The sequence below is a fragment of the Tachyglossus aculeatus genome, chromosome X2 (assembly GCF_015852505.1).
Source record: "Tachyglossus aculeatus isolate mTacAcu1 chromosome X2, mTacAcu1.pri, whole genome shotgun sequence".
NCBI lineage: Eukaryota > Metazoa > Chordata > Mammalia > Monotremata > Tachyglossidae > Tachyglossus > Tachyglossus aculeatus.
Genome location: NC_052100.1, coordinates 23,287,891 through 23,300,851, shown reverse-complemented (window position 1 = coordinate 23,300,851; position 12,961 = coordinate 23,287,891). Strand labels below are relative to the sequence as shown.

The window sequence follows — 12,961 nt, the reverse complement described above, 5'->3', positions numbered from 1 at the left end:
GTTTTGTTCTCTGTCTCCCCCTTTTAGACTGTGAGCCCACTGTTGGGTAGGGACTGTCTCTATGTGTTGCCAATTTGTACTTCCCAAGCGCTTAGTACAGTGCTCTGCACATAGTAAGCGCTCAATAAATACGATTGATGATGATGATGACTTCTCAGGTACTCAGAGTAGCAAAATGCCCTACCTTATCAGGAAACTGAATGGAATTGTAGGCTTGGCTCCTCTCTCTGTGCCCAGGTGGTTCTCAGGAGCAGGAGTGGCCTAGCCCTGTCTGCCCACTCACTTAAAAAGCCAAAGGACCTCCTCACCTCCATTGGGCTGGATCCTCTGATCGAGGGACCCCATGGCCAGGGATCCCAAGGGGCGTGCCCCTCTCAACCCAGCCCTGCGTCGTGGTCCTTCCTTTGGTTTTGTTTTTTAATCGCAGTGCCAAGAGTGATGAATGCGAGAGGGACAGTTAACTCCAGGGATAGAATCAGTGAAAAGGAGTTCATGCCATTCTGCTCTGCCCACCTCTCCCAACCCTGCCACGTGGAGCAGCTTAATGATTCCCCTCCCCTTTCTGCCCTATAACACCTCCCTGAGCTCAGGAGGCTGAGGTCCTGGTAGAGTTGGAGGGGAGGGCAAGAGATTGAATTCATGGTGGTGGCACTCAGGGATATTGAGGAAGTAACCCAGTCCCAGTATCCCTGCCACGAAGGAGAAGGCTGGAATGCTGGGCCAACTGACTTGGATAGCAACCTCAGCCTCTTGTGAGAGTTGGGAAAGGGGCAAGATGGTGACAGAGACTGAATTGGGATTAGGACAGGGCTGACTAGATGCTCCGATGAGAGAGGTTCAACTTGTGTTCGTCATGGGCAGAGAACAGGTCTACCAACCCCGTCATATTGTACTCTCCCAAGCGCTTAGTACACTGTTCTGCACACAGTAAGCACTCCATAAATAGGATTTATTGGTTGACTGAGTGTGTCATGCTATCACAGCTCATTTTTTTCCCATTTTAAACAACAGACGATGCAGTTTCAAGGTAAACTCAAGTTTCTGTTCGGACAAAAGAAGAAGACGCCATCTGGAGCACTGCTACCCCCAAGGCTCTCCTTGTTTTGCATCGTGGTGCCAATTCTTCTCCCTTCGGTGGCGGAGATGAAGATGAAAAGTGTGCTCCTGAGAGCGAAGCATAGAGCTGATGCGGCAGCCCCGACAGACCCCAAGTAAATTCAGATTCACCTTTTTGGGGACCTAGTAGGGATTGACTGAGGACATTTGAATGTAAATTTGTGGATGAGCATATGATTTTTCTGATGACTGCGAATGAAATAGCTGGTTTGATCCCAAGTCTCCAAACGTTCCCAGGTGGCCCACTTTCTTGGCATTTTTAGGACTTATAGTCCTCTAGACTTTAAGCTTGTTATGGGCAGTGAATGTTTCTGCTAATTCTGCTGTATTATACTCTCCCAAGCGCTTAGTACAGTGCTCTGCACATAGTACATGCTCAATAATTACCACTGATTGATTGATTGATATTTTCATTAGAAATCAAGTGAAAAGGAGCTTGGATTGCTCTGAAACTGCTGGATTAAAATTGACTCCTTCACCCATCACTAAGGAGAAATGAAAAGCAGAGGTGGGAAAGAAGAATCAATCAGTCACTGGTATTTATTGATCACTTACTGTATGCAGAGCACTGTACTAAGCACCTGGGAGAGTACAGTACAACAGAGTTGGTCGACACGTTCCCTACCCACAAGGAGCTTAGCTGAAGAGTCAAATCCAGGGGAAAACAAGAGGGTCAGAGGAGTCTGATCCAGGCTGGACAGACCTGCTTCCCTCCCATAAAGGAGGGAGTGAACCCTGGTTCAGGAGTGTCCATTTCAGCCTCTGCTCTTCTCCCCATCCCAACGCCTCTAGGACACCCACCATTTCCTGACAGCGGGTCCCCTCAGAGCAAGCTGAGAAGCCGATGAGCCGAACAGGAATCTGAACCCTGAGATGTGAAGTGATATAGCCCCAAACAGTGATCAGTCAGTGGTACTCATCTAGCACTTACTGTGTGCAGAGTACTGTATTAAGTGCTTGGGAGAGTATACTACAATAGACTTCTCTGCCTACAGTGAGCTTAGAGTCTAGAGGGGGACACAGACAATAATATAAATAAATAAATAGTGCCTGAAATACCCATCCCCTGTCAGCCCCCAGCCCACCTTGCCGTGGTCTGGGTTTCCCTGTTAGAACCATCAAGTTCATTCAATCATTCATTCGTTTTTATTGAGTGCTTCATGTGTGCAGAGCACTGTACTAAGCTCTTGGGAGAGTGCAGTGTAGAGGGAGCCAGCTCCAAGAAGAACAGACGAGGGCAGAGGGAAAATGAGCCCCAAGGATCTTCTCTGGCAGCTTGGTGGACACAGTCCACCTCTCCTCCATCCCTGCGCAATGTGCCTAACACGTTTGGACTTTCCATTTGCTTTCAAGAGACCGTATTTGCTGGGGCTCAAAGTGGAATGGTGGGGGGCTTCCCTGAGGACTGACCTAGGATTATCAAGGAGAAAAGAAGGACATGAAGTCAGAATAGACAGGGAACACAGAGAAAGATCAAGAAAGGGATACGTGCGGGCCAAGGTGACCCACACTCAGCCTCACAAACACATTCTCCCTGTCCCTGCCTTCTGCTGGGAAAACTGCACCTCCCCTTTGATTGCTGCTGCTGCTACTGCTGCCACCCTCTCTGGATCCTAACTCTCCACCCTACCCCTGCCACTGCTACTACTGCATTGGAGCTGCTGCTGCTGGAAACTTACTCCCCCAGGAGTTTCCCCCCTTGACTGCTCTCAACTCAGTCGGCTCCACTGGGAACCGCCGAGGATCCATTCCCTTTGTCAGTGACAGCAGCATTGGCAACAGCAGCTCTTCCAGGGTGGGGGCAGGGGCACAGCCTGCCAAGCAAAGGAAGTGGTAGTAAGAGAAGGGCAGCCTGACTTTCTCTCCCTGTCAGGCTGCTGCTACTTGCCCCTGTCTCGCTCGGGACTTCACCCTGGCTGTTCCAACATCAAGCCGAACAGTGGGGATCCAGCTGACCGTTGTGGTAAGGTGGAGGGAGAGGCAGGACAAGAGGCCTGAATTTCTGATGTGTGCCCCACCCAGTGTGGGACTTGTGGACATTTTGCGTTCGTCTGAGTTTGTGGATTGTTTCGGAGGGTTGTGGGTACAGAGTGAGACCAGGGGAGCCCAGTGACACTTGTCATTTGACCTGCACCATATTCTCTAGTCATGGATTCAGCAAACCCAGGACTCAGTATTCAAGCGCTTTTCCCTGGGTTCATAGCAGCATGGCATAGTGGATAGAGCATGGGCCTGGGAGTCAGAACGTCATGGGTTCTAATCCTGGCTCTGCCACTTGTCTACTGTTTGGCTCTGGATGGGTCACTTCACTTCTTGCTGCCTCAGTTACTTCATCTGTAAAATGGGGATTGAGACCGTGAACCCCAACCCCACATGGGACAGGGACCATGTCCAACCCAATTTGCTTATTTCCACCCCAGCGCTTGGTATAGTGCTTGGCACATAGTAAGTGCTTGACAAATACCACAATTATTATTATTATTACATCCAAAGGGCCTCAGTGGCCCTGTGACCACTCTCTCCCTTTGTGATAATTTCCCCACAGTGAGATCCATCTGCCAGACCCAGTTTCAGATCCGTTATGTCTGTTCACTGGGTAGAAAGAAAACTTTGGCTTCAAAAAATTTTAGGTTTAACAAAAAATCTAAGTTGACACTGGGCTCAGAAGTTTATATAGCTATATCTATATAGATATTTGCATATATATGTATATATAGATATATATATATACGTTCCACTCCCGAAGAGTTGGGCCTGGCAATCCTCTGTATGCACTTTTTTTCCCTCTTTCCTTTCTTTCCTTCCTCCATCAGTCTCCTCATCCTGAACCTGCCTCGCTTGGCCCTGCATTAAGTTTTACTGCTACAGATCTCTAATCTTGGAAATTGGGAAAATCTGAGCTGAACGTTGCTAGAGAGCCTTGGTGGCCTTCCATGTGGTGTGGTGTTAGTTTGGAAAAGTAAGTTGAATTTTGCCTTTACCAAGCCGCATTCCCTCCCTGGATCTCCTTTGGCAGTCTCCAGCAGATTCCCCAGGGGATGAGTTTAGGTCAAACTTTACTTCCTGTTTCTAGATGAAACAGGGCCGGTTGGTGACCCTCCAGGGCCCAGCTGTGCTCTAGGGTGATGGGAGGGTGGTGTGTAGGTTGGTGACAAAATGCCTGACAAAATGCTGGGCATAATGGCTTGCTCCAGTCAATCAATGGTGTTTATTGAGCACCTGCTTTGTGCAGAGCACTGTATTAAGGTTGGTGACCCTTCAGGGCCCAGGTGTGCTCTAGAGTGATGGGAGGGTGGTGTGTAGGTTGGTGACAAAATGCTGGGCATAATGGCTTGTTCCAGTCAATCAATGGTGTTTATTGAGCACCTACTGTGTGCAGAGCACTGTATTAAATGCTTGGGAGGGTATAGCTTGGCTTAGTGGATAGAGCACGGGCCTGGGAGTCAGAAGGTCATGAGTTCTAATCCTGACTCCACCACATCGGCTGTGTAACCTTGGGTAAATCACTTCACTTCTCTGGGCCTCACACCATCTGTTAAATGGGGATTGAGTGGGAGCCCAATGTGGGACAGGGACTGTGTCCAACCTGACTACATTGTACCTACCCCAGTGCTTAGAACCATGCTCGGCACATACATAGTAAGCGCTTAACAAGTACCATAATCATTATTATTATTATTACAGCATAATGGAGTTGGTGGACATGTTCCCTACCCACAAGGAGCTTTCAGTCTAGAGGAGCTTACAGTCTAGAAGACTCCAATGTTCCATACTCCTCTAGCTCCAGAGTTGCTGTCGGTCTTGGCATTAGAAACTGAACATCTGAGCTTTTTCCCCAGGGCTTGATTTCTCCAGGGAGAAGTGCCAGGTTGCAATAGCCCAACACTTGTTACTGAAGTTTTGAGAGTAGGGGGGTGGGGAGAGCTGAGCTGGTGAGGTCTATGGTGAAACACTTCTTGGCAGGACCTTCCTTCTGCCTCTTCAAAAGAGTTATTCCTCACAGTCCCGGTCAGGCTGCACTGGTTCCTTCCCAAAATTGCTGGGGTCTGGGGCTCGAGAAGGAGTCCTAAGGCTGAGCCCCAGCACAAATTAAACACTGCTTTTTCTCAAGCCTAACCCCGAGCCTCCTGGGAAATGGTGAGACTCTTCCCAATCCTTCACCCTTCTGTGTCTGCTCAGGGATGTCTGTGTCTGGCTCAGGGTGTCTGTTGCTGGCCCAGGCCACCCAGGCTAGCTCTGCTCAGCCTCTGGGCCTCTAAAGGTGAGTCGGTCTCCAGCTGTTCCCTCCGCCTCCTGAGGCAGAACACGCTCCCCAAAGTCTGGGATTTAGTCTCTGTGGTGGAGCCAAAGGATACTTGAAGGCATAGGGTGAGGGCTAGTGTCCCCTGATTTGTCCAAGCTGCTGCTGGGTTGATCAGGCTGAATCCTGGGCAAGATGGAAAGTGGACCTGACACCTGATGGCATTGTCAAGGGCTGAGGGACTTAGATTTTCTGTGCTAGGAAGGATTAAAGGAAGAGTGGGGGGAAGATTTCTCATCGAGGACACAAGAACATAGGCTTTGGGGTCGGAGTAGCTCAACATCCATTCATTTTTGTGCTGTCTTTTGCCTTTTTATTGTTGCTAACCCCCTTTTAAAAGCAGTTTTCATCCTTGTTGTGCTGGGGCTGTCTTATTCGATGTTCTGATTTCCCTCTTCCATTTTGCCTTTTGATTTCCTTTTCCATTTATTCGGTCTTTATTTTGCTTTTGCCATTGATAATCTCCAACTTATTTACCATCTCTTCCTCGGCTAGCTTTTGTGTTTATTCTCCGTTATTTCATTCTTAATCCCACCCCAGGTCCTGAGCCATCTGTGTCGGCGGGATTGGGACTGACAATGACCAATCTCTGCCCACCAGGTGGTGGACAGAACTAGTAGGGCTTGGCATTTTGCCTACCTCTGAAACAAGGTACCTGCAAAAGTGTTACCCATTCGGCTCTCTTTTCATCCGCGGTTTTCCTCCCAATCCTATTTTTTATTCTGCTTAAATTACGTCTTGGCCTTCGATTCCTGTTTTACCTTCTTTTAAGTGCTTAAAATCAGAAATTGAAATAGTTTACGTTTTCCCGCACTGTTTTTGTCTCCCCCAAAGTAAAGTAAAGCAAATTCTCTGCAAAATTTGCATTGTTGAAACAGGGTTGAGTTCACCAATGTGAGCCAGTCAAGGACATTGAAAGTGAAACTTGGCTGCCCTCTAGAGGGCCGAGTGGAGGAGTGGAAATCTCGCTGTCGCTGCCTGCTCAAGTAAAACCATTCATTTTTTGTCTTTGCTTCCCATCCCGCCACCCCTTAAGTGACTTCCTTCACCCCCAATCTCCCCTCACCTAGCTCTCCTTTCAACATCCGCTCCCTACAACACTAGATAAATCAGTTCATCAAACAATGGTATTTGAGTGCTTACTATGTGCAGAGCACTGTACTAAGCACTCGGGAGACTACAATGCAGCAGAGTCGTTAGATGGGTCCCCTGCCCGCAAGGAGCTTACAGTCCAGAGGGGGACATGCATTCATATAAGTAACTAAACTATGCACCTAAATGTTGTGAGGCTGAGGGTGGGGTGACTATTAAGTGCTTTAAGAGTACAGACCCAAGTGCCTAGGTGGTGCAGAAGGGAGCAGGAGTAGGAGAAAAGAGGGCTTATTTGGGGAAGCCTTCTTGGACGAGATGAGATTTTAGTAAGGCTTCGGAGGTGAGGAGAGTGATGGTCTGTCAGATATGAAGAGGGAGGGAGTTCTGGGCCAGAGGGAGGATGTGGGCAAGGGGTTGGTGGTGAGACAGATGAAATCGAGTTACGGTGAGAAGGTTGGGGTTAGAGGAGCGAAGCGTGCAAGCTAGTTTAGAAATCAACTAGGAAAGGTAGGAAGAGAGAGCTGATTGAGCACTTTAAAGCTGATGGTAAAGAGTTTTTGTTCGATGGGGAGGTGGATGGACAACTACTGGAGACTCTTGAGGAGTGGGGAGATGTAGACTGAACGCTTTTGTAGAAAAAATAGAAGATCAGTACAAGAACATCTTGCACTGAATATTCTTCAACTTCAGAACAGGATTATTTGTGGCCAGGGATAGAAGTAGATGGAAAAAGTTTCAACACCCGTAAGTCTTAAATGTATAAAATTCATTTTTACTCACCAATTCCTGGGATGATCAATCAGTCATAGTTATAAGTACTGTACTAAGTGCTTGTATAACCAAGCCATTCCCTGCTCATAAGGAATTTAACCCTGCACCTGCAACTTTAATTGCTAACATTTAACTTAAGGCTAGCTCCTGGCCTATCTACTGTAGTTCGCTGAATGCTGACCTCCCTGGAAAATATGCAAGGATCCAATAGGGTCATTCTCACCCACGTTTGGCTCTTTTGTGTTGACCTTTTGGTCCACACTAGTCTGGAATGTGCCACAAACTCAGATTTTCCATCGTCCATTTTTACAATCCCATATTGAAAAGAGTGGAGGCTGTTTCCTGTGAGGTAGGACTTTAAGATCTGTCACTGTGGGGAGTTTTTCTCTTCCATTTGTCCCCTGACAAGATGTTTTTGTGCTCTTTTTTTTTTATAGAGCAAAGGCTTTGGCGGGTCTGTGTGAATCAGAGTTTCATGGGAGAACCAATTTCCAAGGAGGTACAACTTTCACCAATTTGTTAAGAAATGCCGCAATCCAGAACAAATGGGACTCTTAGTAATTTATGCTAAGCCTTCTTTGGCAAGATCTGTGCCATACCTGGCTTCCTTCCTAATGACTGGCTTACCCAGCAATTGTACTAAATTGATTTTTAAAATGAATTAAGAACTATTTAAGTTTCTGCAGACCCAAGGGACTTCCTTGGCTTTGAAGTGAATAATTCATTTTTCCTGTTATGCACTTTGGCCTGCATTTTTCTGGGTAATTTGATGAGTCAAGTAGTTCTGGAAATTAAGAATTCTGTGAATGTCCAGGAACTGGCTTGAAAACAATTTATGCAACTGATATATTTTTCCTTTGAATGTTGGTAGCTAAGAATAGTGGCGAAAATGGCATTTCTCTGTTCAAAATCAAGTCAAATGAAGATGAGTGGCTCTGGGTCCAAGCCAACGGCCAGCGCTTTTACAGGAGTGGCTGCTCTGACTGTGCTGTCGCTCCTCAGCCAACTGCCAAGTAAGTATGCCTGTCTTTACCACATCATCCTCCCCTACCCCATCTCACAAGTCCAGCACCTTGGCATCATTCTCGCTTCGCCTCTCGTTCAGGCATATTCAGTCTGTCACCAAAATCCTGTCAGTTCTTCCTTCACAGTAGCTCCAGAATCTGCCCCATTCTCATCATCCAAACTGCTACCGTGTTGATTCAAGCACTTATCATTCATTCAATCATATTTATTGAGTGCTTACTGGGTGCAGAGCACTGTACTAAGCGCTTAGCACATATTCCACCTTGATTACTGCATCAGCCTCCTCCCTGACCTTCTTGTCTCCTGCCTCGCCCTTCTTCAGCTCATACGTCACACTGATGCCCGGATTGTTTTTCTAAAAGAACATTCAGTCCTTGTCTTCCCCACTCCTCAAAAGCCTCCAGTGGTTGCCCGTTCATCTTCACATCAAACAGAAACTCCTTATCATTGACTTTAAGTCTATCAGTCAGCTCTCTCTCTCCCACCTGACTTTGCTAATTTCCTACTACAACCCAGCCTGCACACTTCACTCCTCTCCTCTAATGCCAAACTATTTACTGTGCCTCAAACTCATCTGCATTGCCGCCAGCCCCTTGCCCTCATCCTCCCTCTGACCTGAAATTCCCCCCTTCTTCGTATCTGACAAATCACCACTCTCCCCGTCTTCAAAACCTTACTTATATCACGTCTCTTCCAAGAGGTCTTCCCTAACCCCTCATTTCCCCCCATCCTATTTGCCCTTTGTCTCTGCTGTTGCTTATGCTCTTGGGTGTGTGTACCCCTTAAGCACTTCGATGCCCCACCCCCAGCCCCATAGAACTTGTCCTTCGACTCCATTTCCCCTTTCAACATCTGTTTCTCACTCTAGACTGTAAGCTCGTTGTGGACAGGAATCACGTCTACCAACCCTCTTGTATTGTACACTCCCAAATGCTTAGTACAGTGCTCTGCATACAGTAATCACTCAGTAAGTACCATTGCTTGGCTGATTTTTTCAGGGACAGCAAAGAGCAAATTGCCAGTGGCGGATCAGCCTGCCTACCCTCTCCAAAGGGCAAGCTATTGGCTGATTTGTTGATGGGGAAGCAACATGGCCTAGTGGCAAGAGCCTGGTCTTGGGCGGCAGAGGACATGAGGTCTAATCCCACCTCTGTCCCTTGTCTGCCGTGTGACCTTGAGCAAATCGCTTAACTTCTCTGTTCCTCAGTTCCCTCATCTGTAAAATGGGAATTAAGACTAATTAAGACAAACCAATTATCTTGTATCTACCCCAGAGCTTAGAACAGTGCCTCGCGCATAGTAAGTGCTTAATAAGTACCATTAATAAGTACCACTGTTCAAATCCTGAAAAATCAGCTGTCTCATCTGACTTTGTCTCCCTTCTATCATTCAATCAATCAATCATACTTATTGAGTGCTTCCTGTGTGCGGAGCATCATACTAAATGCTTGCATTGTACTAAGCACTTCTTTACCCATTGAATCCCAGCTTTTTCCTTAGGATGGAATCTTACTATAAATATTTCACCGCAGATGCCCAGATTTCCCTAGCTCCCCTAATTCCTTTGGGGTGAAGATGGGAAATCACAAATCCCACTACCCAGAATGTTTTAACCCTCACTCCCAGAGCTAGCGGTGTTTTCCAGAGCCATTTTCAAGGCTAAACCAACAGGTTGCTCATTTCCTAGGGATTCCCTTCAAAGCAGCATCAGGTCTCTTCCTCCCAGCCTCTAACTGGTTGTGTGTTTTCCCAGCCTCCGTGCCAGGGAGGAGGGGGAGCCCCCTCCCCCATCTCACAGCATCTCCGGAATGCCAGGCCGAAGGGAAATGCCACTGCAGCCCAGTGGCTCCGTGGAGACCCTAGGACAGATGGAACACCTGCCCTGGGCGACAGAAATGGGCAATCAGGATGGAGTCAGGCGGAAACTCAAACCAAATAAGACGGAGAAGTGTTTGGGGCAGGAGGGACCGTTCGGAGCTTGGGTGTCCCTTTCAGGAGTCCAAGGCATTCACCACTCGAATGGCATCTCAGCTTTCCGAAGTGCCACCCACTCTCCACCGACGGGTCCGCACGCCTACGCTTTTCCCAGCCGAATAATCAGACCTTCCCCCAGCGGAGAGCAATATCCCCTGAACCCCCGTTCCCACCATGGGCCCTCAGAGACCTTCCAGTCCTGTTCGGGTTTCCAACATTTTGCCATGGGGGGCTACGCTGCCGAAAACGTCAAATCACAAAATACGGCCACAGCCCTGGAGGCCATTTACGAACCGTTGTTGCCCCTCGATATGCCCATCAAATTGGAAAACGATTCCGATTCAGATCACGGAGCAGACTGCTTTGCAATTGCACAAAACCACGGGTGGTTGGGAGAGAAAAGGCAGCTAAACAGCCTCCCTCCTCGGATGCACTTTAAAACCGAACTGGATGCCTGTGAGCACTTGGTTCCCTGTGACAACCCGAAGCATTACATCTACCCTCCTTTCAGCGGGCAGTGTGCAGTGAGCCCTCAGCCCCACCATCGAGCCATCAGCGGAGCGGGGAAGGAGATGGCAACCTTGTACCCTCCAAACTGTGCCTACTGGGAGCCACCACACAGCCTTCAGGACCCAGAGTATCTCAGCCAGTTATATCCTCCCGATTCCGCTAGCATGAGAGCGCAGAGGAATCACCTGTCTTCCAGGCTACCGGGGGAGCCTCGGGCCCCAGGAGCAGGCCAGATAATTAAGCGGGAGCCCTTGGATTCCCCACTGTGGGTGGGCCGGGGCCACGTGAGCATCCGAGGGACAATGCCCCCGAAAGCTGCCGGACGTCCGTTCTTCCAGTAGCTGCAGTCATTTTCCCGTCGGAAAAGAACAGGACCCATTCCCCCCATTGGCCACTGGCTGGGCTCCATTTGGCTCCACATGATCTATCTGCTTGGGCTTCCCTCCATCAGCGATCCGGGGCCTGGGAAGGGCCTGCTGGAAGCTATTTCTTCCAACCACCCTGTTGCCTGGTTTTCATCCTTCATGATTGGTACATTTGTTTTAAAAAGCTTAGATATAGATGGGTTTATTGTCTTCCAGGCCTCAATTAAGACCCCAGGCTACTCTTTCTGCAGAGTGTCATTCCCATTACCGTGGTCCGGGCTGACTGGGGAAGATGGACAATTTCACGTCTGGCTAACCCAACTTTGTTTAGATGCCATATTTCAACCTCCTCCCCACCAGATCTTTTCCAAGCCAGTTCCATTGACCGATGGGTGTTTCACCTCTTTCCAGCTTCCCTTCCCCTTGTTGGCTGAGACTTTAGGCAAAGAGGTTAGAAGTCAGGGGCGAAGCATGAATCCAGAGGACTTTTCATTCAAACGCATTTATTGAGCGCTTACCGTGTGCAGAGCACTGTACTAAGTACTTGGGAGAGTACAATATAACAATAAGCAGACACATTCCCTGTCCACTTTTCAAAGAGCAGGAGGTGGGGAAGGAGGAGGGAAACTGCAGGAGGGCTTGCCATGGGTTCAGAAATCCCCACCCACCTCTTTGACTATTGGCCTAAGACAGGAGCGGGAAAGAGGAGAAGCCACTGGCTTTGCTTGGAGTATTCCCTGAATCCCTAAGGACCAATTTGAAGTCTCTGAGTCCTGGGACCAACCTTAAGGACCTAGTGGTGAGTAACTGCAGTCGTGGGGAGCACTATAGGATGAGACTATGCAGTTTACAGGCATGTTTCCCCCTGCCTGAGATTTCTTTGAGAGTCCCAAGTGGCCAGTAATGGAATTGGGAGGAAATCAATCAGCCAGTCATACTTATTGAGTGCTTACTGTGTGCAGAGCTCTGTACTGAGCGCTCAGGAGATTACAATATAACAGAGTCAGTAGACACGTACCCCGCCCGCAAGTCTGAGAGGGAAGGCAGACATTAACATGAACAGATAAATTATGGGTATGTACGTAAGTGCTGTGGGGTTGACAAAACAATCCAAAGGCAAGGGTGACGTGGAAGGGAGTAGAGGAAATGGGGGGACGTGGGGGAGTAGAGGAAATGAGGGCTTCATCAGGGAAGGCCTTTTGGAGGAGATGGGATTTAAAAAAGGCTTTAAAAGTGGGGAGAGTGATGGCCTGTAGGATTATGAAAGGGGAGGGCATTCCAGGCCAGAGGCACGTTGTGGGCTAGGGGTGGGTGGTGAGATAGATGAGATTGAGGTACAGTGAATAGGTTGGCATTAGAGAAATGAAGTGAGCATGCTGGGTTCATTCATTCATTCATTAAATTGTATTTATTGAGCTCTTACTATGTTCAGAGCACTGTACTAAGTGCTTCGAAAGTACAATTCAGTAATAAAAAGAGGCAATCCCTGCCCACAACAGGCTTACAGTCTAGAAGGGGGGAGAGAGACCTCAAATCAAGTAAACAGGCATCAATAGCATCAATATAAATAGAATTATAGATATATAGACATCAAAACAAGTAAACAGGCATTCATATAAATAGAATTATAGATATGTACATAACTGCACAAGTGCTGTGGGGTTGGGGGGAGTGCAAAGGGAGTGAGTCAGGGCGATGGGGAGGGGAGGGGGAGCTGAGGAAAGGGGGGGCTTAGTCTGGGAAGGCCTCTCAGAGGAGGTGAGCTTTCAGCAGGGCTTTGAAGGGGGAAAGTGTTGATTGTTTGGCG

At 48.2% G+C, this 12,961-nt stretch overlaps 1 protein-coding gene across 1 annotated transcript in view; it reads left to right on the top strand.

Moving 5' to 3' along the window:
* Positions 1–12,223, top strand: part of AHRR (aryl-hydrocarbon receptor repressor) — a 124,388-nt gene extending 112,165 nt beyond the window's left edge. Inside the window, exons 8-11 of the mRNA XM_038770721.1 lie at positions 1,012–1,211; positions 7,717–7,778; positions 8,151–8,292; positions 10,059–12,223. Of these exons, the coding sequence (XP_038626649.1) occupies positions 1,012–1,211; positions 7,717–7,778; positions 8,151–8,292; positions 10,059–11,130 (1,476 nt within the window). The 3' untranslated portion in view covers positions 11,131–12,223. The remainder of the gene's footprint in view (positions 1–1,011; positions 1,212–7,716; positions 7,779–8,150; positions 8,293–10,058) is intronic.
* The last annotated feature ends 738 nt before the right edge of the window (positions 12,224–12,961 follow it).